Raw genomic sequence first — 25,138 nt, 5'->3', positions numbered from 1 at the left:
CATGCAACTTATTATGTGACTTGTTAAGTACATTTTTACTCCTTAACTTATTGAGGCTTGCCATAAGGGATTGAATACTTATTGACTCAAGACATTTCAGCTTTTCATTTTTAATTAAGTAGACAAATTCAAAAGGCACTTGCACATCTGAGGTGTCTTAGATGCACGTGCATGGTAACAGTGTAATAACATGAGAGAGAAAAAGAAACCTGCACACTGCACTTGCTAGTATCACTGCTCTTTAATAAGCTTTATGTCGGCCTCAAGGCCTTTATTTTTTTAAAGCTCTGGTGAAGGCCATGAGGCCGATACATACAGCTTAATAAAGAGCAGTGATGCTAGCAAGAGCAGTGTGCAGGTTTCTTTTTTCTCAATTAATTTGTAAAAAATAATTTCACTTTGACATTATGGGGTATTGTTTGTAGGCCAGTGACCAAAAATCTAAATTTCATTCATTTTAAATTCAGCCTGTAATACAAAAAAATGTAGAAAATGTCAAGGAGTGTGAATACTTTCTGAAGGCACTGTTATGTAACACTTAACAGTTCTATCAATTATATTTCTACACAGACAGCCCCCCTTCCTTCAGGGCATGCCTGATTATTGTGCTGTAATGTGAATATATGTATTGAAATGAATTCTTTACTTAACCGTTATCTGTACTGTGGTGTGACAAAGCAGCTTTGCAAATACACGACAAGGGTTATCATCTCCTCTGCACACTCTGTCTCTGCCGGGCAAATTATCCCATTGTCTTATGACCTTGTTTTCTTTACATTTTAGGGCTGAGATAACATGTGCCAAGGACACCTCATCATGCCCTGACAAACTCTCTCCCTCCTTGTCTCCCTCTCCCTTCACCTCTCATTTTCTGTCTCTCCCCTCATCCTCTCCATCCCTCTCCTCCCTTTCTCCCTCTCTCTCCAGGCCTAGCAGCCTCCTCTGAGCCACTAATCTTTTCAGCAGATGGGACAGAGGAGGAGGAAGAGGAGGTGATCTTGTCCGGGGACTGTTGTGTGGATGGCACTGCCCCCTGGTACCTGCGGGTACAGGAGTTGGCACACGACAGCCTCATCGCAGCAACGCGTGCACAGCTGGCTAAAGATGCCAAGGCTAGCCAGGACGCCAGGGCTGGGAATGGCAGCAACAGTAATGTCACTGACTTTAATGGTGGTGGGTAAATTGACTTTTTAATGGTGGTGGGTAAATTGACTTTTTAATGGTGGTGGGTAAATTGACTTTTTAATGGTGGTGGGTAAATTGACTTTTTAATGGTGGTGGGTAAATTGACTTTTTAATGGGGGTGTGTAAATTGACTTTTTAATGGTGGTGGGTAAATTGACTTTTTAATGGGGGTGTGTAAATTGACTTTTTAATGGTGGTGGGTAAATTGACTTTTTAATGGTGGTGGGTAAATTGACTTTAATGGGGGTGGGTAAATTGACTTTAATGGGGGTGGGTAAATTGACTTTTTAATGGTGGTGGGTAAATTGACTTTTTAATGGGGGTGTGTAAATTGACTTTTTAATGGGGGTGGGTAAATTGACTTTAATGGGGGTGGGTAAATTGACTTTAATGGGGGTGGGTAAATTGACTTTAATGGGGGTGGGTAAATTGACTCTAATGGTAGGGCATTGCCACCAACGGATCACTGACTGAAGAGCAGGTGTGACATTTAGCTGATACTGACTATATAACAGGAAGACTTCTGTTTATGATATCACATCCCCTCTCTGTTTCTGTTGCCTAGGTGACCACCTGCCCAGCTTCCCGTTGGAGGGTGTGAAGAGAGAGCAGCCGACGAGGACCAATCGTACGCTTTCTTCTAAACAGAACCTCCGCTGCTCCTTTGAGGGCTGCTATAGAACCTTCACTTGGCCTGCTCACCTCAAATACCACCTCAAAACACACAGGTACACACACACACAGGTACACACACACACACACACACACACACACACACACACACTCAAATATCACCTCAAATGTTAATGTGTGTGTGTGTGTGTCAGGAACGACCGTATGTTCCGGTGTGGGGCGGAGGGCTGTGGGAAAAGTTTCTACGTACTGCAGCGTCTTCAGGTCCACATGAGAACTCACAACGGAGACAAGCCTTTTTTCTGCAAGGAGAAGAACTGTGGCAAGAAGTTCACCACTGCAGGAAACCTCAAGAACCACAAACGCACACACACAGGTGGGGACAGTGACACACACTTAGAGATACACAGCAGTAGAGCACATAAACCGGAGCGACATCTGTTTTAGTCTGCTCTGTATCCTGTAGTACAGCATAGAAGTAAAGTGAATGTCTTTCATATGTTTCAGCTGTTTTCAGTGCTGTGGAAAGATATGTGCTTAGTGTAGGAGAGTGGTATAATACTTGCTCTGTGAGAAAGAGTTATGATTAATGTGTGTTGTCTACATTTGAGAAGCCTTATTATGTACCTTCTAGCATGTGATCTTTAATTGGTGTGTGTGTTGTCTATAGGTGAGAAGCCTTTTTTGTGTGAAGCAGGTGGCTGTGGTCGTTCCTTTGCAGAGTACTCCAGTCTACGCAAACACATGCTCGTACACTCAGGTGAGAACACCACACCCACAGATAGGTTCATAAAATCTGAATTGACCTACTAGGACGGGGGTAGGCGACCTTGGTCCTGGAGGGCCGCAGGCACATCATGTTTTTCATTTAACAGACCTGGAAGACCAGGTGTGTTGAATTTAGGCTCAGTTGGTCAGGTGTGTTGCCTGTGGCACTCCAGGAAAAGGGTTGCCCACCCCTGTACTAGCATTTAAACACAGTTTCAGCTTTTCATTCTATACGTAGTGAAATGACAACAGCTAGGTTGCTTTGTTAACTACCGGTATAACAACAACTGAATATGTGGAAGTCGAGTTCCTACCGTCCACGAGCACAGTTCAAAAATGTCATTGTGGTAACAGTCAGTTAGATAACTTTAGCTTCAGTCTGTGTCACTGCCTGCGTCTCAAATGGTACCCTATTCCCTATATAGTGTACTCTTTTATTTTTATTTTTATCAGAGCCCAATGGCCTTGTGCTCAAAAGTAGTGCACTTTATAGGGAATATGGTGCCATTGGAGACAGTGGTAAGTGTCCCTGTGTATGAATGTGTTCTAGGAGAGAAACCCCACCAGTGTGGTGTCTGTGGAAAGACGTTCTCTCAGAGCGGCAGCAGGAACGTCCACATGAGGAAGAGACACGGAGAGGAGGTGCTGGGGAACGAGGGCAGAGAAACAGGTGACGCACACAAATTACGCCAATGGTCACCAACCCTGGTTACAAGCATTACAGGGTGTGCAGGCTTTTCTTCCAATTCCAACCCAACACACTACATATAATTCAGCCGTAGCCTTGGAGTTTACCTGTGTGTGTCTATGTGTAACCGGCTCTTTGTCTTCCATTTGGAATGTTCGATATAACAAACACACACACACCTCTGTAATGAACAGTATGGCACCTCTGTGTGATTGACAGGCGAGGCTCTGACACACAGCAGTTTGCTGGAGGCTGACGGGTCACCTGACGACACTATGGTCACCATGACTACGGGGGTGGAGCCCATGAACCTACACCACACCATGCTGCGAGAGCAAGGTAGACACACAGTCATACAAAACATTTCACAAATTCAAAACCCCAATAAATCACATTTATTTGTCAAATGCGCCTAATCAACTGGTGTAGACTTTACCGTTGAATGCTTAACACAGTCCAATCCCAATACTCTTAAAGGGACAGTGTGGGGATTTCTGGGGACACGAATGACGTACCACACATTTCCCGATGCTCCTGCAACAACCTTTATTTAATTTAGAGCACAGTTTAATTAATTGTTTAATTTCGCCTTACTAAGTATTGTTGACATAGTTTCATATCTCGTTGCTCTTCCGAACTGTAATAATGGCAGTGAATTGCTGAATGGAGGATTGTTAAAGTAGGCTGCAGAAAAGCCTTGGATTTTCCTGAAAGATTTCCAATTGGAGTGGCGGGCATATTTGTCTGCTCCTGACAGTTTCGGTTGCCTTGGTCGGCAGAATATCCGAAGCAAGGTTTTTCATCTCTCTCCGTAACAGTAAAAAAGGATATAGTCGATGTAAATGCGACTTGACATAAGAAGCCTGCATTCAGTTACCAAACTTTCATCAGTAAGCTAGTACAGCCGCTAATTGAGTAAACGGTCATATTTCTGCTATTTAAAACCTCAGTCTAGTCTACAACTTTACTTCTATTGCCTAGTTTAATTTCCGAAACAATATAATCTGACTCTTCACTGTTCCACAAATCCCAGAATTAGGCAGATAAGAGACACTGGATTACTGGGCTAAACGTGCAAACAAAAACGAGGTATTTGGACATAAATGATGGACTTTATCGAACAAAACAAACATTTGTTGTGGAACTGGGATTCCTGGGAGTGCATTCTGAAGATCATCAAAGGTAAGTGAATATTTATAATGCTATTTCTGACTTCTGTTGACTCCACAACATGGCGGGTATCTGCAAGGCTTGTTTTTGTGTCTGAGCGCCGTACTCAGATTATTGCATGGTGTGCTTTTTCCGTTAAAAAAAATTGAATTCTGACACAGCGGTTGCATTAAGGAGAAGTGGATCTAAAATTCCATGCATAACTTGTATCTTTTAGCAATGTTTATTATGAGTATTTCAGTAAATTGATGTGGCTCTCTGCAAAATCACTGGATGTTTTGGAACTACTGAACATAACGTGCCAATGTAAACTGTGATTTTTGGATATAAATATGAACTTTATCGAACAAAACATACATGTATTGTGTAACATGAAGTCCTATGAGTGTCATCTGAAGATCATCAAAGGTTAGTGATTCATTTTATCTCTATTTCTGCTTTTTGTGACTCCTCTCTTTGGCTGGAAAAATGGCTGTTTTTTTTTTTCTTTGACTAGGTGCTGACCTAAACGTTTGGTGTGCTTTCGTCTTAAAGCCTTTTTGAAACCGGACACTGTGGCTGGATTTACAACAAGTTCATCTTTAAAATGGTGTAAAATACTTGTATGTTTGAGGAAATTTAATTATGGAATTTCTGTTTTGAATTTGGCGCCCTGCAATTTCACTGGCTGTTGGTGAGGTGGGACGATACCGTCCCACAAATCCCAGAGAAGTTAAGGAATCCCCAGGCTTGCCTGGGCGAGCAACCACGCCAAGAGGCTCGCCAGGGTGGGAGGAGAACAGCGAGCGATGGCCAGGACGCTGCCCTTAGTTCACAGGAGCTTTGATTGGGCTCAAAAGAGACATATACAGTTGAAGTCGGAAGTTTACATACACCTTAGCCAAATACATGTAAACTCAGTTTTTCACAATTCCTGACATTTAATCCTAGTAAGAAGTCTGTCTTAGTTCAGTTAGGATCACCACTTTATTTTAAGAATGTGAAATGTCAGAATAATAGTATAGAGAATGATTTATTTCAGCTTTTATTTCTTTCATCACATTCCCAGTGGGTCAGAAGTGTACATACACTCAATTAGTATTTGGTAGCTTTGCCTGTACATGGTATAACTTGGGTCAAATGTTTCGGGTAGCCTTCCACAAGCTTCCCACAACAAGTTGGGTGAATTTTGGCCCATTCCTCCTGACAGAGCTGGTGTAACTGAGTCAGGTTTGTAGGCCTCCTTGCTCACACACGCCTTTTCAGTTCTGCCCACACATTTTCTATAGGATTGATGTCAGGGCTTTGTGATGGCCACTCCAATACCTTGACTTTGTTGTCCCACAGCTTTGGAAGTATGCTTGGGGTAATTATCCATTTGGAAGACCCATTTGCGACCAAGCTTTAACTTCCTGACTGATGACTTGAGCTGTTGCTTCAATATTTCCACATCATTTTCCACCCTCATGATGCCATCTTTTGTGAAGTGCACCAGTCCCTCCTGCAGCAAAGCACCCCCACAACATGATGCTGCCACCCCTGTGCTTCACGGTTGGGATGGTGTTCTTTGGCTTGCAAGCCTCCCCCTTTTTTCTCTAAACATAATGATCTTCATTATTGCCAAACAGTTCTATTTTTGTTTCATCAGACCAGAGGACATTTCTCCAAAAAGATACAATCTTTGTCCCCATGTGCCGTTGCAAACTGTAGTCTGGCTTTTTTAATGGCGGTTTTGGAGCACTGGCTTCTTCCTTGCTGAGCGGCCTTTCAGGTTATGTCAAAATAGGACTAATTTTTCTGTGGATATAGATACTTTTGTACCCGTTTCCTCCAGCATCTTCACAAGGTCCTTTGCTGTTGTTTTGGGATTGATTTGCACTTATCGCACCAAAGTACGTTCATCTCTAGGAGACAGAACGCATCTCCTTCCTGAGCGGTATGATGGCTGCGTGGTCCCATGGTGTTTATACTTGCGTACTATTGTTTGTACAGATGAACGTGGTACCTTCAAAAAAAGAATTGTGAGGTCTTGGCTAATTTCTTTAGATTTTTCCCACGATGTCAAGCAATGAGACACTGAGTTTGAAGGTAGGCCTTGAAATACATCCACAGGCACTCCAATTGACTCAAATGATGTCAATTAGCCTATCAGAATCTTCTAAAGCCATGACATAATTTTCTGGAATTTTCCAAGCTGTTTAAAGGCACAGTCAACTTAGTGCATGTAAACTTCTGACCAACTGGAATTGTGATACAATGAATGATAAGTTAAATAATCTGTCTGTAAACAATTGTTGGGAAAATTACCTGTGTCATGCACAAAGTAGATGTCCTAACCGACTTGCCAAAACTATAGAGCACTGCGCCCGGCCCGCCAAAGGAGTCGCTGGTGCGCGATGAGACAAGGATATCCCTACCGGCCAAACCCTCCCTAACCCGGACGACGCTAGGCCAATTGTGCATCGCCCCACGGACCTCCCGGTCGCGGCCAGTTACGACAAAGCTTGGGCGCGAACCCAGAGTCTCTGGTGGCACAACTGGCGCTGCAGTACAGCGCCCTTAACCACTGCGCCACCCGGGAGGCCCCATATGTGTTATTTCATAGTTGTGAAGTCTTCTTTTATTCTACATTGTAGAAAAGTTTTTTTTAATAATTAAAAAACCTTGAATGATTAGGTGTGTCCACACTTTTGACTGGTACTGTATATTTAAAAAAATATTTTGGTAAGAGTTTAGTCTAGCTGCTGGAAACACCGTTTCCCAGAGAGTATTTTGGAGCGTCTGTACTAGGGGGGATGCGCGCGTCTTGTTCGGGAAGACACTTCAGCGAGTGGGAGGAAGTTCAGCAGTTTTTTTTCCAGTTTTTTTTCCTCGTATGTCAGGTTCAGTCTTCCACTCATTTCCTATTTTTCTAAAGGATGACTCAACAACCTAATTTAATAGGACAGTTCACTTGGAGTATTCTTACATTTTCTAGTTGGAACTGTGAAGTTTCGAACCAGCCAGTCAAATGTAGTAGAGTACTTCATCTTAAACATCTGGGAACACAAATTGCTTCTTTTTTTTACAAGAGACCCATCTGAGAGTTTCAGATCACTTTAGATTGCGAAAAGGCTGGGTAGGCCAATTGTATCACTCCCACTTTTCAAAATAAATTGAGGGGAGCTGCAATTCTGATACACAAATTGGTGCCCTTTGTTTCTTCCAATGTTATTTCAGATTCCAATGTCAGATATATTGTTGTCCCTGGCAAAATCTATAATACTCCATTGATCCTTGCCAATGTTTATGTGCCAAATTGGGATGCCACATTTTTTTTCTGGCCTTTCTGTCTTCCCTCACACTTTTTAATCTTGGGAGGCCATTTTAATTGCTGGCTTAATCCTACTTTGGATCGTTCCTCCAACAAAATTAGCACACCTAAGTCTGCTAAGGTGATCCAAACTTTTCTTGAAGAGTTTGCCGTATGACAGCTGCTGTCAATCCAACAAGTAGGGCATGTCCATCACACTTATACCCGCATTGAGTACTTCTTGGACAACAGACTTCTTTCCTCTGCTCATACAATTCCATTGTCATATCTGATCACGCCCCTCTGACTTTAGAGCTATCAGTTGGTGGTGGGACTGAGCCACTTGGTGGTGGGACTGAGTTTTAATACGCGCTTGCTGTCTGAAAGTTTTTTGTTAACTTCCTGACTGCTCAGATGTGATGTTTTTATAGCTAATGACAACACCCCGACATTTCAGCATCTGTTCTGTGGGAGACTTTTAAGGCCTACATTTGTGGTCAAGTAAAATCATACACTAGTTTAGAATTTGTTTTAGGAAAAAGAGACCCTCTGAACTGACAACTTGTATTTTACAGTTTCAGTACTTATGCTACCTCACCATCCACAAATATGTACAGGGATTGACTCTCTTTACAAGCTGAATTCAATACCTTGTCATCAAATTGAGGAACTGCTGCTTAAGTCGTGACATACTCACTATGAGTATGTTGACAAGGCAATTAAAAAGCTTTCTCATCAACTTTGCCAGTCTTCCTCTGCTCAACAAATCCTCAAATTCAAACACCTACAGGTGCAACAATAGATCCCCAGCTAATAAATAACCAGTTTAAAGACTTCTATGCCTCTTTATAATTCAGAACAGTCTTCTGACCCTCCTGCTCTTGAATTTAAAAAATATATATTCTAAATATATATTCCAACAATTGATTCAGTCTCCAAGCTTCAATTGGAGGAACCTATTACCATGGAAGAGTGTAATTAAAGGTGGTAAATGTCCTGGACCAGATGGATACCCAGTATAATTTTATAAGACGTTTCTGGATAAATTAGCCCCGCTCTTGATGAATGTTTATTGAATCCTTTAAATCAGTCTCTCTCCCTCTATCCTTAAAACAGGCCTCCATTTCAATGATATTGAAAAGGAATAAAGACCCTCTCTCCTGCGTGTCCTATCGCCCAATCGCACTGCTCAATGTGGATGTTAAGCTCTTGGCTAAACTATTAGCTATGCATTTGGAGTCAGTCTTACCATCTGTTATTTCCTCTGACCAAGCAGGTTTTATTAAAAAAATAGACATTATTTCTCATATCAGATGACTCTTTAATGTTATGTATAATCCTTCTATCTCAAAGCTCCCAGATATTCTAATCTCGCTAGATGCTGAGAAAGCTTTTGATAGAGTGGAGTGGGGCTACCTTTTTCATACCTTAGAAAAGCCCTAAGACCACTGAACCTCTAATCAAATTGCTACCCAGACTACTTGCATTGCCTCCCTCTTTTACACTGCTGCTACTCTCTTGTTATTATCTATGCATAAGTTACTTTTATAACTCTACCCACGTGTATATATCACCTCAATTACCTCTACTAACCGGTGCCCCGCACATTGACTCTGTACCGGTACCCCCTTTATATAGCCTCGCTATTGCTATTTTACTGCTGCTCTTTAATAATTTGTTACTTTATTTCTTTTTTTTAGGTATTTTTCTTTATTAACTGCTTTGTTGGTTATGGCTTGTAAACAAGCATTTCACTGTTGTATTTGGCACATGTGACAAATAACATTTGATGCATTTTTCAAACCATCCCCAACAGTAAAAGGTATTATTTCTTATAGCTATGATCAAATTTACTCTCTTCACAATCCTTCATTCGCAGCTATTAAAACTTTATGAGAACATAAAGTTTGAGTTTACTGATGACACAAGGGAAGATATTCTGCACTGTGTCCACTCCTCTTCTATTTGTGCCAAACATGGTTTGATCCAATGCAACATCCTACACCGCTCTCACTGGACTAAACTTTGTCCCGAAGCAAGCACCAATTAGCCTGGAGCTAGCCCATGCTACGCCCATCTCCCATCAGCCACTCCCTCCTGGACCCCTTTTACTGCCGGTACGGGGTTCGGAACCCCGCCAATTCTTCACGACTGGACTACCGACGTTATCTGCTCGAGGGGGTTACTCAACTGGCTCCTACGTCGCGACATCCCCTGAATGCCCATCTGCTAGCCTTAGCCCGCTAGCTGTCTAGAGCATATCGGACTGTTAGCAAATAGGTCCACCGGCCAATTTCTCGTGCCACTATCTATTTTGCCAATCGGCCTGGGCCCCTTTTACCACACGAAGCCCTGCTTATTATTAGTGTTTCATACTGGAGAGGGAATGCAAAACAACGACGCTGGACAGAGTGGAATCAGGTGTATCAAAAAGGCAGTTTATTGGTCAAAGTTATCTTCTTCTACATCGTGCACGAACCTAAGCAATATGACTCTGTGAGGAGTCAGAAAAATTAGGCTGCTCAGCCAGAGTTTACAACAGAATGTATACACAGAATAATGTAGGTGGAGTCTCCTCGTGTTGATCTTCTGACTGGTCCTGAAGAGTTGGAGGCGGGCCTTGCTCTAGCCAGAGCGGGCCCCATTGGTGCACAGCAAAGTCCTTTGCTCTTGGCACCCGACCAGTAGGGGGGGGGGTGAGTGTGAGTGTACAGTGCTTCATGAGATGTGTGTGTGTCAAGGAAAGCGTGGATTTTATGGACTGGTAATGTCTGCTTTAGGCTCAGGTGTTTCCTGTTTATGCAGGAGTGCATGTAGAGTTCAATGTCAGTGAGATAGCTTGGCACTTCTAAGCTCGTTAGTGTTGCAGGCTGCTCTTTGTAGTTTTACAGGGGAGTATATTTGCGTGAAGGCAGCTGTGTGTCCTTCGGATAATCATGTTATTGCACGTAGGCTCTAAACTTGACTGAGGACACTGGGCCCAGAGTTGTCTGAGGGCATCCGGTTTAACCAGAGCTTTGGTCTGCTAGTAACGCTTTATATTAGATTATTTATATAACATTATCCATCATGACTGGACTACCGCCGTAATCTGCCCAATGTTTTTTTTTTTTTCTTCCAACGTGCCCCTTCGTCGCGACCCCTCTGCTACACGGAACCCTACTAACGCATCATGACTGGTCTATCGACGGAACCGCACGAGGAGGAAAACCGGCTATCCCCGGCATGCTAGCTGTCTGAATCGCAGTGTCTCCAGCCAGCTCCAACCATTCACTGGACCCTTATGATCACTTGGCTACGCATGCCTCTCCCTAATGTCAATATGCCTTGTCCATTACTGTTCTGGTTAGTGATTATTGTTTTATTTAATTGTAGAGCCTCTAGCCCTGCTCAATATGCCTTAAGCATATCAAATCTGCTTTCGGAACAAAGTATCCTTCACTCATGCTGCCAAACATACCCTTGTAAAAATGACCATCCTACCGATCCTCGACTTCGGCGGTGTCATTTACAAAATAGCCTCCAACACTACTCAACCAATTTGGAGGCCGTCTATCACAGTGCCATCCGTTTTGTCACCAAAGCCCCATATACTACCCATCATTGCGACCTGTACTCGCTCGTTGGTTGGCCCTCGCGTCATACTCGTCGCCAAACCCACTGGCTCCAGGTCATCTACAAGTCTCTGCTAGGTAAAGCCCCGCCTTATCTCAGCTCACTGGTCACCATAGCAGCACCCACCCATAGCACACACTCCAGCAGGTATATCTCACTCGTCACCCCCAAAGCCAATTCCTCCTTTGGCAGACTTTCCTCCAGTTCTCTGCTGCCAATGACTAGAACGAACTGCAAAAATCACTGAAGCTAGAGACTCATATCTCCCTCACTAGCTTTAATTAAGCACCAGCTGTCAGAGCAGCTCACAGATCACTTCACCTGTACATAGCCCATCTGTAATATAGCCCACCCAACTACCTCACCCCCATACTGTATTTATTTATTTATTTATTTATTTACCTTGTTCCTTTGCACCCCAGTATCTCCACTTGCACATTCATCTTCTGCATATCGATCACTCCAGTGTTTAACTGGTCTATTGTAATTACTTTGCCACAATGGCCTATTTAGTGCCTTACCTCCCTTATTTTTTTTTCTACTGTATTATTGACTGTTTGTTTATTCCATGTGTAACTCTGTGTATGTGTCGAACTGCTTTGCTTTATTCTTGGCCAGGTCGCAGTTGTAAATGAGAACTTGTTCTCAACTAGTCTACCTGGTTAACTAAAGGTGAAATAAAAATGTGATTTAAAAAATCAGGCTTTCTAACATCAATCCTGATGTCCACCTTGTTAGCGACAGGTGTCGGCAAGCTCCTGCTTCATTAATACATATGTTTTGTTCCTGTTCTTCTCCTCTACATATCTATTGGTCTGTCATATTTGATCCCACATATAAACTATTACAAGTGCATTTTGCTCCTACTTCCATAACATTATTTGGGGTATTACGTGATACTATAAGACTACCAAAATACATATTTAACTGTGTAGCCTTTGTGAGTTTGGCAAGAAGGTTGAATTTACTTCTGTGGAAGTCGCCCTCTCCTCCTTCTGATTTTGTGTGGATTAAAGAGATCTTACATTTCAGAAGATAGACAAATTCTACCAAATGTGGTAACCTTTCTTTACCTATGTAGAAACAATTTCCCTCTACAGTAAACTGCCTACCTAACCTTTGTATTTAATTGATCTACCTTAGAAAAATTATAATAAGACAGGCTAATATTAAACACTTTGTTTTGACAAGCCATGTTTAAGTTTTTTATTTTCGTATGGGCATATACATTCCTACCTCATTCAAAAAGCATGATCCCATGGTATATCGAATGTATAAAACCACATGTGCAATGTAGTGTATTTCAAGCATTGTTTACTGTAACTGAAATACATAATTTTTAAAGGGATAGTGCCAGATTCTGGAAATCAATGTGTTTTTCCACCTACGTGGATTTAGATCAACTCGTGGATACCATTTTTATGTTTGTCTAGTATGATGGAAGTTAGCTTGCAAGCTAATAATAACTAGCATTAGCGCTATGACTGGAAGTCTACGATTAACTGTGTAGAACTGAACTTCCTTCGTACTGGATGCAGAGACATACAAATTGTAAGTATGAAAAACGGTTTATTTGCCAGAATCTCGCACTATCCCTTTAACAGTTAGCGATAGTGTTATATTTTTCAGGACTCAAACCAAGGGCATCATACAAAACCACAGGGGGGATATATAGCCTAACTATGGCCATGTTATTTAATTACCCCCCTGTGCCTTCTGTCTCGTCTAACTAATTTCTTCCCTTCGTTTTAGGCTCGGCAGACTCCGTGGTCGTTCTCTCTCAACCCCATGACCTGGTCACCATGACAACGACAAGCCACACGTACGCAGAGGATGTGGTGGCTTTGCTGTAGTCAAGGCTGTTGTGCAAATCTCTGTTCACACTTCAGGAAAGTAATTTGAGGCAGAATTCTACATGTACTCTCTGCATCCTTCACCGTGGCTGCGTTAAGACAGGCAGCCCAATTCTGATATTTTATTTCCACTAATTGGTCTTTTGACCAATCAGATAAGATCTGAAATTATGTGATTGGTCAAAAGACCATTTAGTGGGAAAAAAAGATCAGATTTAGCCCTGTAGATATGTAATTAGCTGCTGAGGGTTTTATGAGAAGACGGTGTAAAATGTTCTAGAACTTGTACAGACAGACAACTTTTTCTGTAGTTTATAAATATAAGGAATAATCAGGTGACTTTCCAAAGAAATAAAGACAGGTATACATATGTTTTATTAATTAACAATGTGTTTGTCATTGTTAAACAACATACTAAATCAACTCTGTAAGCTTGCCTGGGTGCAGATAAGGCTAAAATGCAGTGATCTTTCTTTTGCTAAACAATATTAAGGATGATGCTTTTTAGCTTAATTCATATTAATCAAGAGCTCGAATCAATTCCTATCGTTGAAGTTTAGCACTAAAGCGTGATTTGAAATTCAAGGCAATGTTTCCACATTGAGACTTCGTTCACGGTGAACGCTGCATATGTCGGCTCAATCGGAAATGACCATTTCAATCACACTATGGAGCTGAACTTCTGCAATGCTCAATAGCTGACATAAAACTATTTGAAAATGTACATTTTAAATGTGCTCCACAGAAATGTACTCAGTCCCCAATCATTAAGGAAACAGTTTCAAACTCACAAGCTGCTATTGGAATGAAGGCACAGCTGCATATAGAACAATGGCACACTCTACACACACACATACCAGCTTCTATTTTTTTATTGAAATCAAAATATCCAGATTTGTACAGTAACAAAACTATGAGTTTCAGCCCCCAGTGCTTTAATAGAGACGTGTATATAATACAAGGCTACAGTATAGCAGCCAGTCACATGAAAACAACAGACCTACTGAACTATAGTACCAGTTGTGTGTTGGGTAACAAAAAAGTTGGAACAATTGTAATGTCATCTCAAATGTAAAATGCAAATATGGCATATCTTTAAAACATTACATTTCACAAGACACAAAGGCTTATCAGTTTAAAACAAGTATTCCTCAGTCCATTTCTTGTTGAGCACCATGTAAACCAGTGATCCCACCTGCCCACCCAACCCTGTGGCTTATGTCTCTCAGTGGATCTTTAGGTTCTGGAAGTGTTTGAACGTGGCACCTAATGCCCAGCTTGTCTCAATATTGTTCACCTTCTTAGTCAGCTGGAGAAAGGAGACACACCAAATCACTCATGCCTTTTTGTATTTATTTAAGTAAAAATGTTTAACAGATCTTGTCTGACCATTTCTTTGTTGCTAGCTTTAAAAAGTGTGGTTTTGCGTTACTGAATTGCCAAAAGGACTATTCCATTATGACTTGGCGGTCTCACCTGCAGTACAGTGTTCTCTTTGAAGCCGAAGCCATCTTTGAGCAGACAGGTGATGTAGGTCATGTCCATACACAAGAAGGGGCTGACAGGACGGTACTTAGACATCTTGTTACACACTGGAATAAGAAACAAATCCATTGCCAGATCAGTGCAGTAAAGGGAAACGAGGAGAGGTGACTCCCGTAAGCCATTAAGACTTCTCAAGCATAGAATCTATCCCTTACTGCGCTATCAGAGCTGCACTAGCCAACACCTGCATAGCTGTTTTGATGGTGTGGGAAGGAAACCGTGTTTGAGCAGACAAATCCACAGGCGGCTCCCGGCATTATACAAGGCCTAAGCCTTGTGCCCACAAGTATGTATGCGTTCTGCCAGAAGTCCATTCATTTCAATGGGAGGCAATTCACACAGCTGGGACTCATTTGCCAGATTGCGGTGCGTGCATTGTGTTTTTGAATTATTTTTTGCTCAGAAATCCTGGGGGGTCAAGTTAGGGAACCCTGCACAACACAGTAATGATAAATCCATTCCTATTCACAGTATTTCTATTACTTCTGAGTATTTTGACATTTGTATTACATTGGGCTGAATTACACTCCAATGTGCTATGTAACAAGATACTTTCAAGAGCTGTCATTTCTATTTTCAAAATAGAAAATACTTTTCTATCCCATTTTTCATAATGGTTGACCATTTTGTTGCTCCCTTTCACCTGGAGTTGGCATCAGGAGTCTGTCTAAATTAACCCAATGGAATTGTATATGTAAAAATGAACAATTGCAAAACATGCAGAGTATTATTCTAATGATATGCGGCATGAAACAAGGCCAATAATGATACACAGTGTGCTAAGCAGTTCATTTTGGTATGTTACAACATTTTTTTGCATTTACATTTTGGTCATTTAGCAGACACTTATCCAGAGTAACTTACAGTCAGGGCACTCAACTAAGGTAGATAAAATAAAATGTTACTGAGAATGTTGCTGTTCAGGCCGGCTACTTGCAAATGCATTTATGTGTTTTAAAATACAAAATAGAGTTGAAGTCGGGAGTTTACATACACTTAGGTAGGAGTCATTGAAACTTGTTTTTCAACCACTCCACAAATTTCTTGTTAACAAACTATAGTTTTGGCAAGTCGGTTAGGACATCTACTTTGTGCATGACACAGGTCATTTTTCCAACAATTGTTTACAGACAAGATTATTTCACTTATAAATCACTGTTTCACAATTCCAGAGGGTCAGAAGTTTACATACACTAAGTTGACTGTGCCTTTAAACAGCTTGGAAAATTCCAGAAAATGATGTCATGGCATTAGAAGCTTCTGATTGGCTAATTGACATCAATGAGTCAATTGGAGGTGTGTCTGTGGATGTATTTCAAGACCTACCTTCTAATTCAGTGCCTCTTTGCTTGACATCATGGGAAAATCCAAAGAAATAAGCCAAGACCTCAAGTCCGGTTTATCCTTGGGAGTAATGTCCAAATGCCTGAAAGTACCACGTTCATCTGTACAAACAATAGTACGCAAGTTTAAACACCATGGGACCACGCAGTCATCATACCGCTCAGGAAGGAGATGTGTTCGGTCTCCTAGAGATAAACGTACTTTGGTGCGAAATGTGCAAATCAATCCCAGAACAACAGGAAAGGACCTTGTGAAGATGCTGGAGGAAACAGGTACAAAAGTATCTGTAGCCACAGTAAAATGAGTCCTATATTGACATAACCTGAAAGGCCGCTCAACAAGGAAGAAGCCACTGCTCCAAAAAGCCAGACTACGGTTTGCAACTGCACATGGGGACAAAGATTGTACTTTTTGGGGAAATGTCCTCTGGTCTGATGAAACAAAAATAGAACTGTTTTGCCATAATCAACATCGTTATGTTTGGAGGAAAAAGGGGGAGGCTTGCAAGCCGAAGAACACCATCCCAACCGTGATGCACGGGGGTGGCAGCATCATGTTGTGGGGGTGCTTTTCTGCAGGAGGGACTGGTGCACTTCACAAAATAGATGGCATCATGAGGAGGGAAAATTGTGGATATATTGAAGCCACATCTCAATACATCAGTCAGGAAGTTAAAGCTTGGTTGCAAATGGATCTTCCAAATGGACAATGGACAACCCCAAGCATGGACAACCCCAAGCATACTTCCAAAGTTGTGGCAAAATGGCTTAAGGACAACAAAGTCAAGGTATTGGAATGGCCATCACAAAGCCCTGACCTCAATCCTATAGAAAATTTGTGGGCAGAACTGAAAAAGCGTGTCTGAGCAAGGAGGCCTACCAGCCAGCTGTTAGGAGGAATGAGCTGAAATTCACCCAACTTATTGTGGGAAGCTTGAGGAAAGCTACCCAAACATTTGACCCAAGTTAAACTATTTACAGGCAATGCTACCAAATACTAATTGAGTGTCTAAACTTCTGACCCACTGGGAATGTGATGAAAAAAATTAAAGCTGAAATAAATAATTCTCTGTACTATTATTCTGACATTTTACATTCTTAAAATAAAGTGGAGATCCTAACTGACCTAAGACAGGGAATTTTTACTTACAATAATTGTGAAAAACTGAGTTTAAATGTATTTGGCTGATGTGTATGTAAACTCCTGACTTTAACTGTACATGTATTTTATTTTCATTTCAAAATAGAAGTATTTGGTTGTTTATTTTGATTCATCGATCCTTATGATATTTTGTCATTTTTGCCCATCTCTGGCTATGCATATCATTACTCATCAGACTTAACTCGTTCTCACCCTCTTTAGCTCCCTTCTTAAAGTCTCTGACCTCCAGCATTCCTCCTTGGGTCCCATCTGAAAGAGTGGAAAGACGGGGGTCGTTAATCTTTCCTTCAGAAACACTGTCATTACACTGTATCATTCATTACAATGAGAGCAGGGCTACACAGTACATCTCCATCACACTAATAGGGCCTGCAACCTTTCTCATCATGTTACTCACTGACGACCATGGACACCACTCTAATAACAACCTAGAACTCATCACACCACTGAGTCTTGAGTCAGTTACTTCAGAAATTAGTCATTGTTCTCTGTCGGGAGGGAGGAGGGGAATGAATCTCCTTCTAGGAGTCATTATACTAACTGTGTGTGTGTGTGTCCTCTCACTAGCCCCGTTTATACCTGGTTCTAACATGCATCCTTTGTCCTGATCTTATCCACATTCCAATTGTTCCCACATTGAAGCCATTGCATCTCAACATGGTAGTAAAATGGGTCTCTTATCCGTCCACTGTGTCAGCATTGTGACTAGATATCCGGGTCCGCTCTGTATGAAAATTATTTTACAGATATTTGAAAATATTACTTATTTATTTTAAGACACACATTGATGTCATAAATCAATGGTATAACGTGTCAATGTTTGTAGAGGGCGGGATAATGATGATTTAAATAGTTTCACTGTCCCCATCTTTTTACACTTTAGTAAATTGGAGAAGATAAAATATATACCCTACAGGGCTCTTCTGACATTCTCCCGAATGTGGCAACCTTTCTTTACCTATGTAGAGACAGTGCAATTATAACAATCATAGAGCCCCTCACTACCTCCGGAGGTGGTCAGGAAGGTCTGATCACAATGTGTCTTAATCGTCTACACCTGTCTAAAATTGTGGGCACAATCAGAATGTGGACAAGATCAGGACAAAGGACGATTGTCGGAACCAGGTATAAACAGGGCTACAAATGTGTCCACTGCTTGGATGTAGTAGAAGTTGTGTGTGTGTGCTCTCACCAATAAGGCCTGCGTCCACGGCTCTGTCAAAGTAGTAGGAGAAAGCATAGAACACACCGGTGTCTTTCAACTCATAGGGCTGGTGAACTATTCCCTTTACTACCTTCAACACCTCCTGGTAACACAGCTTGTATCCTGCATAACCTGGGACACGGACCGATACAGGATACTGTTATGAGCTCAAGTTTTTTTAATCAATGCAATGTATTTGTATAGCACTTTCATACACATTTGTGACAGACTGCTTTACAGCAACCCCAGGTAAACCCTAGTACCCTGCATAGTAAGACACTTTGAGAGGTACCAAGTTCAGCATGCTCCGTGTTGTGTTGCCACCAAAATAACTGTTCCAAGGTACATTTTACACACACCATACGTAAAATGTATGCACGCATGACTAAGTCGCTTTGGATAAAAGCGTCTGCTAAAGGGCAGATATATTATTGTTAAGGTTGTTCGACTACAGTACATATTTGATGGCAGTTCTAGCAGATCCAGTGAGTTGGTTGACTCTCACCATCAGGTATCCCGCTGACTGTGTAGGTGAGTCCTCCAAAGCTCCACTCCTCTCTGAACTTCTTGGGCAGACAGGCGCTTTTGAACACTCTCCACTCCAACCCTGTAGCGTAAAGTAACAAAATAATGATGAATGGGGGTCTATGAATAACATAGAAAAGTAAAAAGCATGTTCTAAAACCTATATTGTGTGTGAATTGGGGATTCGAACATGCTGATGATGATATGTAAATTAATGTTAGTGGTCGATTCAATCTGTATTGCTGAAGTTCAGCGTTATAGCGCAATTGAAATTTAAAGGTAATTTCCGATTGAGCCGACATACCCAGCGTTTACTGTGTGTGAACGCAGTGTCCGCTAATGCGGGAACACTGCCTTTAAATTTCTATCGAAGTGTATCGAGCCATCACCTTCTGCCCCCAGTGCTCCTAGGGCTGCCAGTCTGGCTGCCATCAGGCCATTACCCAGGTAGCTGTCAATCAAATCAATCAATTAATAGTTATTTGGATAGTACTTTTACAAACTATTACGGGTTTGTTGTATAGAACAATTACTTGTGACTGTTTATACTTTCTGCATCAGTGGATATAGAATGTTTACCTGTGAGTATACAGTTCATATGTAGAGTTGAACATGTCAAATCTGGCAATGTAGTCAGCAGGAGAACTTACAATGGTTTTCTGCACAGGAAAAATAAATATGTGAACAAATGTAATTAACATTCCAGAAAAAATTAAATGCATGTACAGTGGGCAAAAAAGTATTTAGTCAGCCACCAATTGTGCAAGTTCTCCCACTTAAAAAGATGAGAGAGACCTGTAATTTTCATCATAGGTACACTTCAACTATGACAGACAAAACAATCCAGAAAATCACATAGTAGGATTTTTAATGAATTTATTTGCAAATTATGGTGGAAAATAAGTCACCTACAAACAAGCAAGATTTCTGGCTCTCACAGACCTGTAACTTCTTCTTTAATAGGCTCCTCTGTCCTCCACTCGTTACCTGTATTAATGGCACCTGTTTGAACTAGTTATCAGTATAAAAGACACCTGTCCACAACCTCAAACAGTCACACTCCAAACTCCACTATGGCCAAGACCAAAGAGCTGTCAAAGGACACCAGAAACAAAATTGTAGACCTGCACCAGGCTGGGAAGACTGAATCTGCAATAGGTAAGCAGCTTGGTTTGAAGAAATCCACTGTGGGAGCAATTATTAGGAAATGGAAGACATACAAGACCACTGATAATCTCCCTCGATCTGGGGTTCCACGCAAGATCTCACCTCGTGGGGTCAAAATGATCACAAGAACTGAGCAAAAATCCCAGAACCACACAGGGGGGGATCTAGTGAATGACCTGCAGAGAGCTGGGACCCAAGTAACAAAGCCTACCATCAGTAACACACTACGCCGCCAGGGACTCAAATCCTGCAGTGCCAGACGTGTCCCCCTGCTTAAGCCAGTACATGTCCAGGCCCGTCTGAAGTTTGCTAGAGAGCATTTGGATGATCCAGAAGAAGATTGGGAGAATGTCATATGGTCAGATGAAACCAAAATAAAACTTTTTGGTAAAAACTCAACTCGTCGTGTTTGGAGGACAAAGAATGCTGAGTTGCATCCAAAGAACACCATACCTACTGTGAAGCATGGGGGTGGAAACATCATGCTTTGGGGCTGTTTTTCTGCAAAGGGACCAGGACGACTGATCCGTGTAAAGGAAAGAATGAATGGGGCCATGTATCGTGAGATTTTGAGTGAAAACCTCCTTCCATCAGCAAGGGCATTGAAGATGAAACGTGGCTGGGTCTTTCAGCATAACAATGATCCCAAACACACCGCCCGGGCAATGAAGGAGTGGCTTCGTAAGAAGCATTTCAAGGTCCTGGAGTGGCCTAGCCAGTCTCCCGATCTCAACCCCATAGAAAATCTTTGGAGGGAGTTGAAAGTCCGTGTCGCCCAGCAACACCCCCAAAATATCACTGCTCTAGAGGAGATCTGCATGGAGGAATGGGCCATAATACCAGCAACAGTGTGTGAAAACCTTGTGAAGACTTACAGAAAACGTTTGACCTCTGTCATTGCCAACAAAGGGTATATAACAAAGTATTGAGATAAACTTTTGTTATTGACCAAATACCTATTTTCCACCATAATTTGCAAATAAATTCATTAAAAATCCTACAATGTGATTTTCTGGATATGTTTTTCTCATTTTGTCTGTCATAGTTGAAGTGTACCTATGATGAAAATACAGGCCTCTCATCTTTTTAAGTGGGAGAACTTGCACAATTGGTGGCTGACTAAATACTTTTTTGCCCCACTGTATGTCTAACTGATCTTGTGCCTGGCAAATGAAATGTATGCATGCATGACTAAGTCGCATTGGATAAATGGCATATATTATTTTATTATTCATATTCAAATATAAACACTGTATCAACATAGTGTAGAAGCACAATATTGAAAATAAATCAGGTTGTACAAATTAACCCTAACCTTGGATTTGGGTAGAAAAGTGATTTGAGTCGATCCACCCCCCAGATCTAGAATCCCAACGGACTTCCTGGTCTCAGCATACAGGTGACCTAAAAAAAAATGTTTCCCATTTGAACCAACTTTATTGACAAGTTCCCTCTGAAGACGGTGAGATAGGAATCAGTCACACTTGTGATTTGGTACAGCCCAGGATCTGTATCCAGAGGTGTGAAACACTCTGTGGAGATCTGAGAAAGATGATAGGAGTCCCTTTCAGGAATAAAACCCTGCTCAATATCGACTCTGGCTGTACAAGTTGAGGTTATCCTCTGGAGAGCCAGGGTTTATTTCAGATGTCTTTGTGTGTGTGTGTGTGTGTGTGTGTGTGTGTGTGTGTGTGTGTGTGTGTGTGTGTGTGTGTGTGTGTGTGTGTGTGTGTACACACACACTGCCGTTCAAAAGTTTGGGGTCACTTAGAAATGTCCTTGTTTTTTGAAAGAAAAGCACATGTTTTTGTCCATTAAAATAACATCAAATTGAGCAGAAATACAGTGTAGACATTGTTAATGTTGTAAATGACTATTGTAGCTGGAAACGGCAGATTCTTCGTGGAATATCTACATAGGCATACAGAGGCCCATTATCAGCAACCATCACTCCTGTGATCCAATGTCACGTTGTGTTAGCTAATCCAAGTTTATAATTTTAAAAGGCTAATTGATCATTAGAAAACCATTTTGAAATGATGTTAGTACAGCTGAAAATGGTTGTGCTGATTAAAGAAGCAATACAACTGTCCTTCTTTAGACTAGTTGAGTATCTGGAGCATCAGCATTTGTGGGTTCGATTACAGGCTCAAAATGTCCAGAAACAAAGGCCTTTCTTCTGAAACTCGTCAGTCTACTCTTGTTCTGAGAAATTAAGACTATTCCATGCGAGAAATTGCCCAGAAACTGAAGATCTCGTACAATGCTGTGCCCTACTCCCTTCACAGAACAGCAGACAGAACAAAGATTAAGATGGGCAAAAGAACACAGACACTGGACAGAGGAACTCTGCCTAGAAGGCCAGCATTCCGGAGTTGCCTCTTCACTGTTGACGTTGAGACTGCTGTTATGCGGGTACTATTTAATGAAGCTGCCAGTTGAGGACAAGACACTCTAATGTACTTGTACTCTTGCTCAGTTGTGCACCAGGGCCTCCCACTCCTCTTTCTATTCTGGTTAGAGGCAGTTTGCACAACGTAGTGCACAACGTTGTACGAGATCTTCAGTTTCTGGGCAATTTCTCACATGGAATAGCCTTCATTTCTCAAAACAAGAATAGACTGACGAATTTCAGAAGAAAGGCCTTTGTTTCTGGACATTTAGGGCCTGTAATCGCACCCACAAATGCTGATGCTCCAGATACCCAACTAGTCTAAAGAAGGATTATTATTGTTTCTTTAAATCAGCACAACCGTTTTCAGCTGTGCTAACATAATTTCAAAAGGGTTTTCTAATGATCAATTAGCCTTTTAAAATTATAAACTTGGATTAGCTAACACAACGTGCCATTGGATCACAGGAGTGATGGTTGCTGATAATGGGCCTCTGTACACCTATGTAGATATTCCACGAAAAATCAGCCATTTCCGGATACAATAGTAATTTACAACATTAACAATGTCTACAGGCGTACAGGTGTAAAATTTGATGTTATTTTAATGGACAAAAAATTTGGTTTTCTTTCAAAAACAAGGACATTTCTAAGTGACCCCAAACTTTTGAACGGTAGCGTATATACATATGGCCAACACTACACCCTTAGATAATTCGATTATAACCAAGAATGCATTACAATATGTGCTATGACAAGAAGTTACAAGTCTCACCTGTCAAAAAGTTCACAGTAACCCACGCCAAAATTCCTATGAGAACAAAAAAGTTAAATTGAAGTGGGGTTAATACTGATCTGACAATGCAGTTTAGTGCACTTAACTCACAACTTGTTTGACATGCATAAGCATTCGTTTTACATGTGTGAGAGGGCTATCATTTGAGAGACGTGGTCAAAATGCTGACAAATCAATTACACAATGACACCACACGAGGCTTGGTAAGCCACTAAATCCATTCACCACATAATTATACGTTTTTGAGATGTAACCAACACTGCCTCTAACGACAACAACCCTCTTTTTCTAACAGCGTCATCATAACAGATCAAGGTAATCTACAGTAATTTAGTAAAATAGCCTCAGGAAAACCAACACAATGAAAAATAAAGAGCACAGCAAGCTGTAGAAGGAGAACAGTGACTGATGCTATCAGGAGGAGAGCACTGTTGAAGCCTGCAACCGAAGTGCTGATGAATAGGTTTGACTGGAGGTTTACTGGGGGGTTATTGGGAGACGAGACGTTACCTTCATTTGTACCATCCATTATGCTGACGCTGTCGTCTGGGACGAAGAAGGGAGATTCATCAAACACGTCCTGCACCTGAGGGGTGGAGTTGGAAATGGAGAGAGACAACAGAAAGAGTGAAAGTAGTGTCAACACCTTCAGCAGTGTCATACTTGATTTAATAGTGCTGTACACTAGCCCCGTATCAGACCTAGCAGTGCCTTAACCAGTACCTGTTCCAGCAGAGCCTGGGCTTTCTCTGGGGGCAGCAGCCTGAGTCCTGCTGTAGCTTTCAGGACCAGTGGGGTTCTCTTCCAATCCAGCTGCGGGACAGTCTTCTTTGCCACCTTAAGAAGCTGCCTCACTGTGTACCCACCCTGGCGAGATAATGTGGTTGTGATGATGATGATGATGAATTTGAGTAAAATCTATTTGAAGTGTTTTGGTAATATTGGAATATCACTTGCTGCGTCGACAATTACAACCACTGCTGTACTCACCATTTCAGGCATGTCTGCGTATGCCGACAGACCAGGCTTGATGGAATGGAACATCTCATTATCCAACACTGGTAACTCCTCTGTCAGAAAAAATATACAAATTAACCATTAGTCAACAGATAAAGAAATACAGTTGAAATGACAAAATCCACTCGAATCAATAAGCATTTAATCTACAATTTGCAAACATTAATGATGTTTTATGAAGATGGGCATTTAGTGTAATGTTCATTGACTAGCATCTAATAATACACATATTTAATTTAGTTTAATAAATGGGCAATTCAATACCACAACATTGCATACAGTAACACATCTGGGAGCATCAGAATGTTAACATAACTCACCAGGGTCTTTCTGTATGAAGGTGTAGACATGGATGCGTGTCCCAGTGCTGCCAGCGTCAAACATTACCCCGTAGAAGATCCGGCTGGAGTTGGCTGGACGGCTGAGGCTGGGAAGGAGGTTACCCAGGCTGGCTGAGAAATCCAGGACGGAAGCCTTGGGCTGGAGCTGGGCATGGGACAGCCCTGTCAGAGCCAACACAACCAGAACCAGAGACAGGACCACTGCAGGTTGGAGCGGAGCCTGGAGAGACATCCTCACTCTGGCGAAGGAGCAGGAGATGAGTGTCCCTCTGATGGGTATGAAGCCAAGAGATTAGGCTAAACCTGATGGACTAACGGGTATCTTAGTCAACTCAACTAATAGAAGAGTGGAGACTGAGGCAGTTGTGTAGAGGAAAGTTTAGTTTAGCCAACAGCACGCTAGATAGCCTAATTGACACTGCGTCTGAGTCCTGATTTAACTGGATAGAAGATACAACCAAAA

The 25,138-nt window shown here is 41.7% G+C and overlaps 2 protein-coding genes across 6 annotated transcripts in view; one reads left to right on the top strand and one right to left on the bottom strand.

The window, feature by feature from the left end:
• Nucleotides 1–14,561, top strand: part of LOC112217832 (zinc finger protein 410) — a 19,580-nt gene extending 5,019 nt beyond the window's left edge. For 4 of the 5 annotated variants that reach the window (XM_042300906.1, XM_024378410.2, XM_024378413.2 and 1 more), the window contains exons 5-11: nucleotides 928–1,173; nucleotides 1,751–1,913; nucleotides 2,013–2,194; nucleotides 2,489–2,578; nucleotides 3,137–3,256; nucleotides 3,494–3,613; nucleotides 13,083–14,561. In XM_042300906.1, the coding sequence (XP_042156840.1) occupies nucleotides 928–1,173; nucleotides 1,751–1,913; nucleotides 2,013–2,194; nucleotides 2,489–2,578; nucleotides 3,137–3,256; nucleotides 3,494–3,613; nucleotides 13,083–13,183 (1,022 nt within the window). In that variant the 3' untranslated portion in view covers nucleotides 13,184–14,561. The remainder of the gene's footprint in view (nucleotides 1–927; nucleotides 1,174–1,750; nucleotides 1,914–2,012; nucleotides 2,195–2,488; nucleotides 2,579–3,136; nucleotides 3,257–3,493; nucleotides 3,614–13,082) is intronic. The other variant, XM_024378414.2, reaches the window with a different exon arrangement.
• Nucleotides 14,040–25,138, bottom strand: LOC112217833 (ectonucleoside triphosphate diphosphohydrolase 5-like). Its single transcript, XM_042300907.1, has 13 exons — nucleotides 24,655–25,138; nucleotides 24,308–24,387; nucleotides 24,041–24,184; nucleotides 23,828–23,903; nucleotides 23,297–23,332; nucleotides 21,445–21,533; nucleotides 19,542–19,621; nucleotides 19,352–19,413; nucleotides 18,943–19,044; nucleotides 18,426–18,569; nucleotides 17,426–17,482; nucleotides 14,660–14,775; nucleotides 14,040–14,492 (listed from the first exon to the last, which is right to left on the bottom strand). The coding sequence occupies exons 1-13, from the start codon at nucleotides 24,905–24,907 to the stop codon at nucleotides 14,409–14,411; spliced, it is 1,323 nt and encodes a 440-aa protein (XP_042156841.1). The 5' UTR covers nucleotides 24,908–25,138; the 3' UTR covers nucleotides 14,040–14,408.

Source organism: Oncorhynchus tshawytscha, linkage group LG18 (genome assembly GCF_018296145.1).
Source record: "Oncorhynchus tshawytscha isolate Ot180627B linkage group LG18, Otsh_v2.0, whole genome shotgun sequence".
NCBI classification, from domain to species: domain Eukaryota; kingdom Metazoa; phylum Chordata; class Actinopteri; order Salmoniformes; family Salmonidae; genus Oncorhynchus; species Oncorhynchus tshawytscha.
Note: the sequence above shows the minus strand (reverse complement) of the source record. Positions and strands in the feature narration are given on the sequence as shown.

What these genes read in the sequence shown, in the direction of transcription:
- LOC112217833 (XM_042300907.1), bottom strand. Translation starts at nt 24,907, where the DNA reads ATGTCTCTCCAGGCTCCGCTCCAACCTGCAGTGGTCCTGTCTCTGGTT. An exon ending in CCCAGGCTCTGCTGGAACAG is followed by an intron (nt 23,904 to 24,040) that starts GTACTGGTTAAG and finishes TCCACCCCTCAG; the next exon opens with GTGCAGGACGTGTTTGATGA. An exon ending in TACTGTGAACTTTTTGACAG is followed by an intron (nt 21,534 to 23,296) that starts GTGAGACTTGTA and finishes ATTTTTTTTTAG; the next exon opens with GTCACCTGTATGCTGAGACC.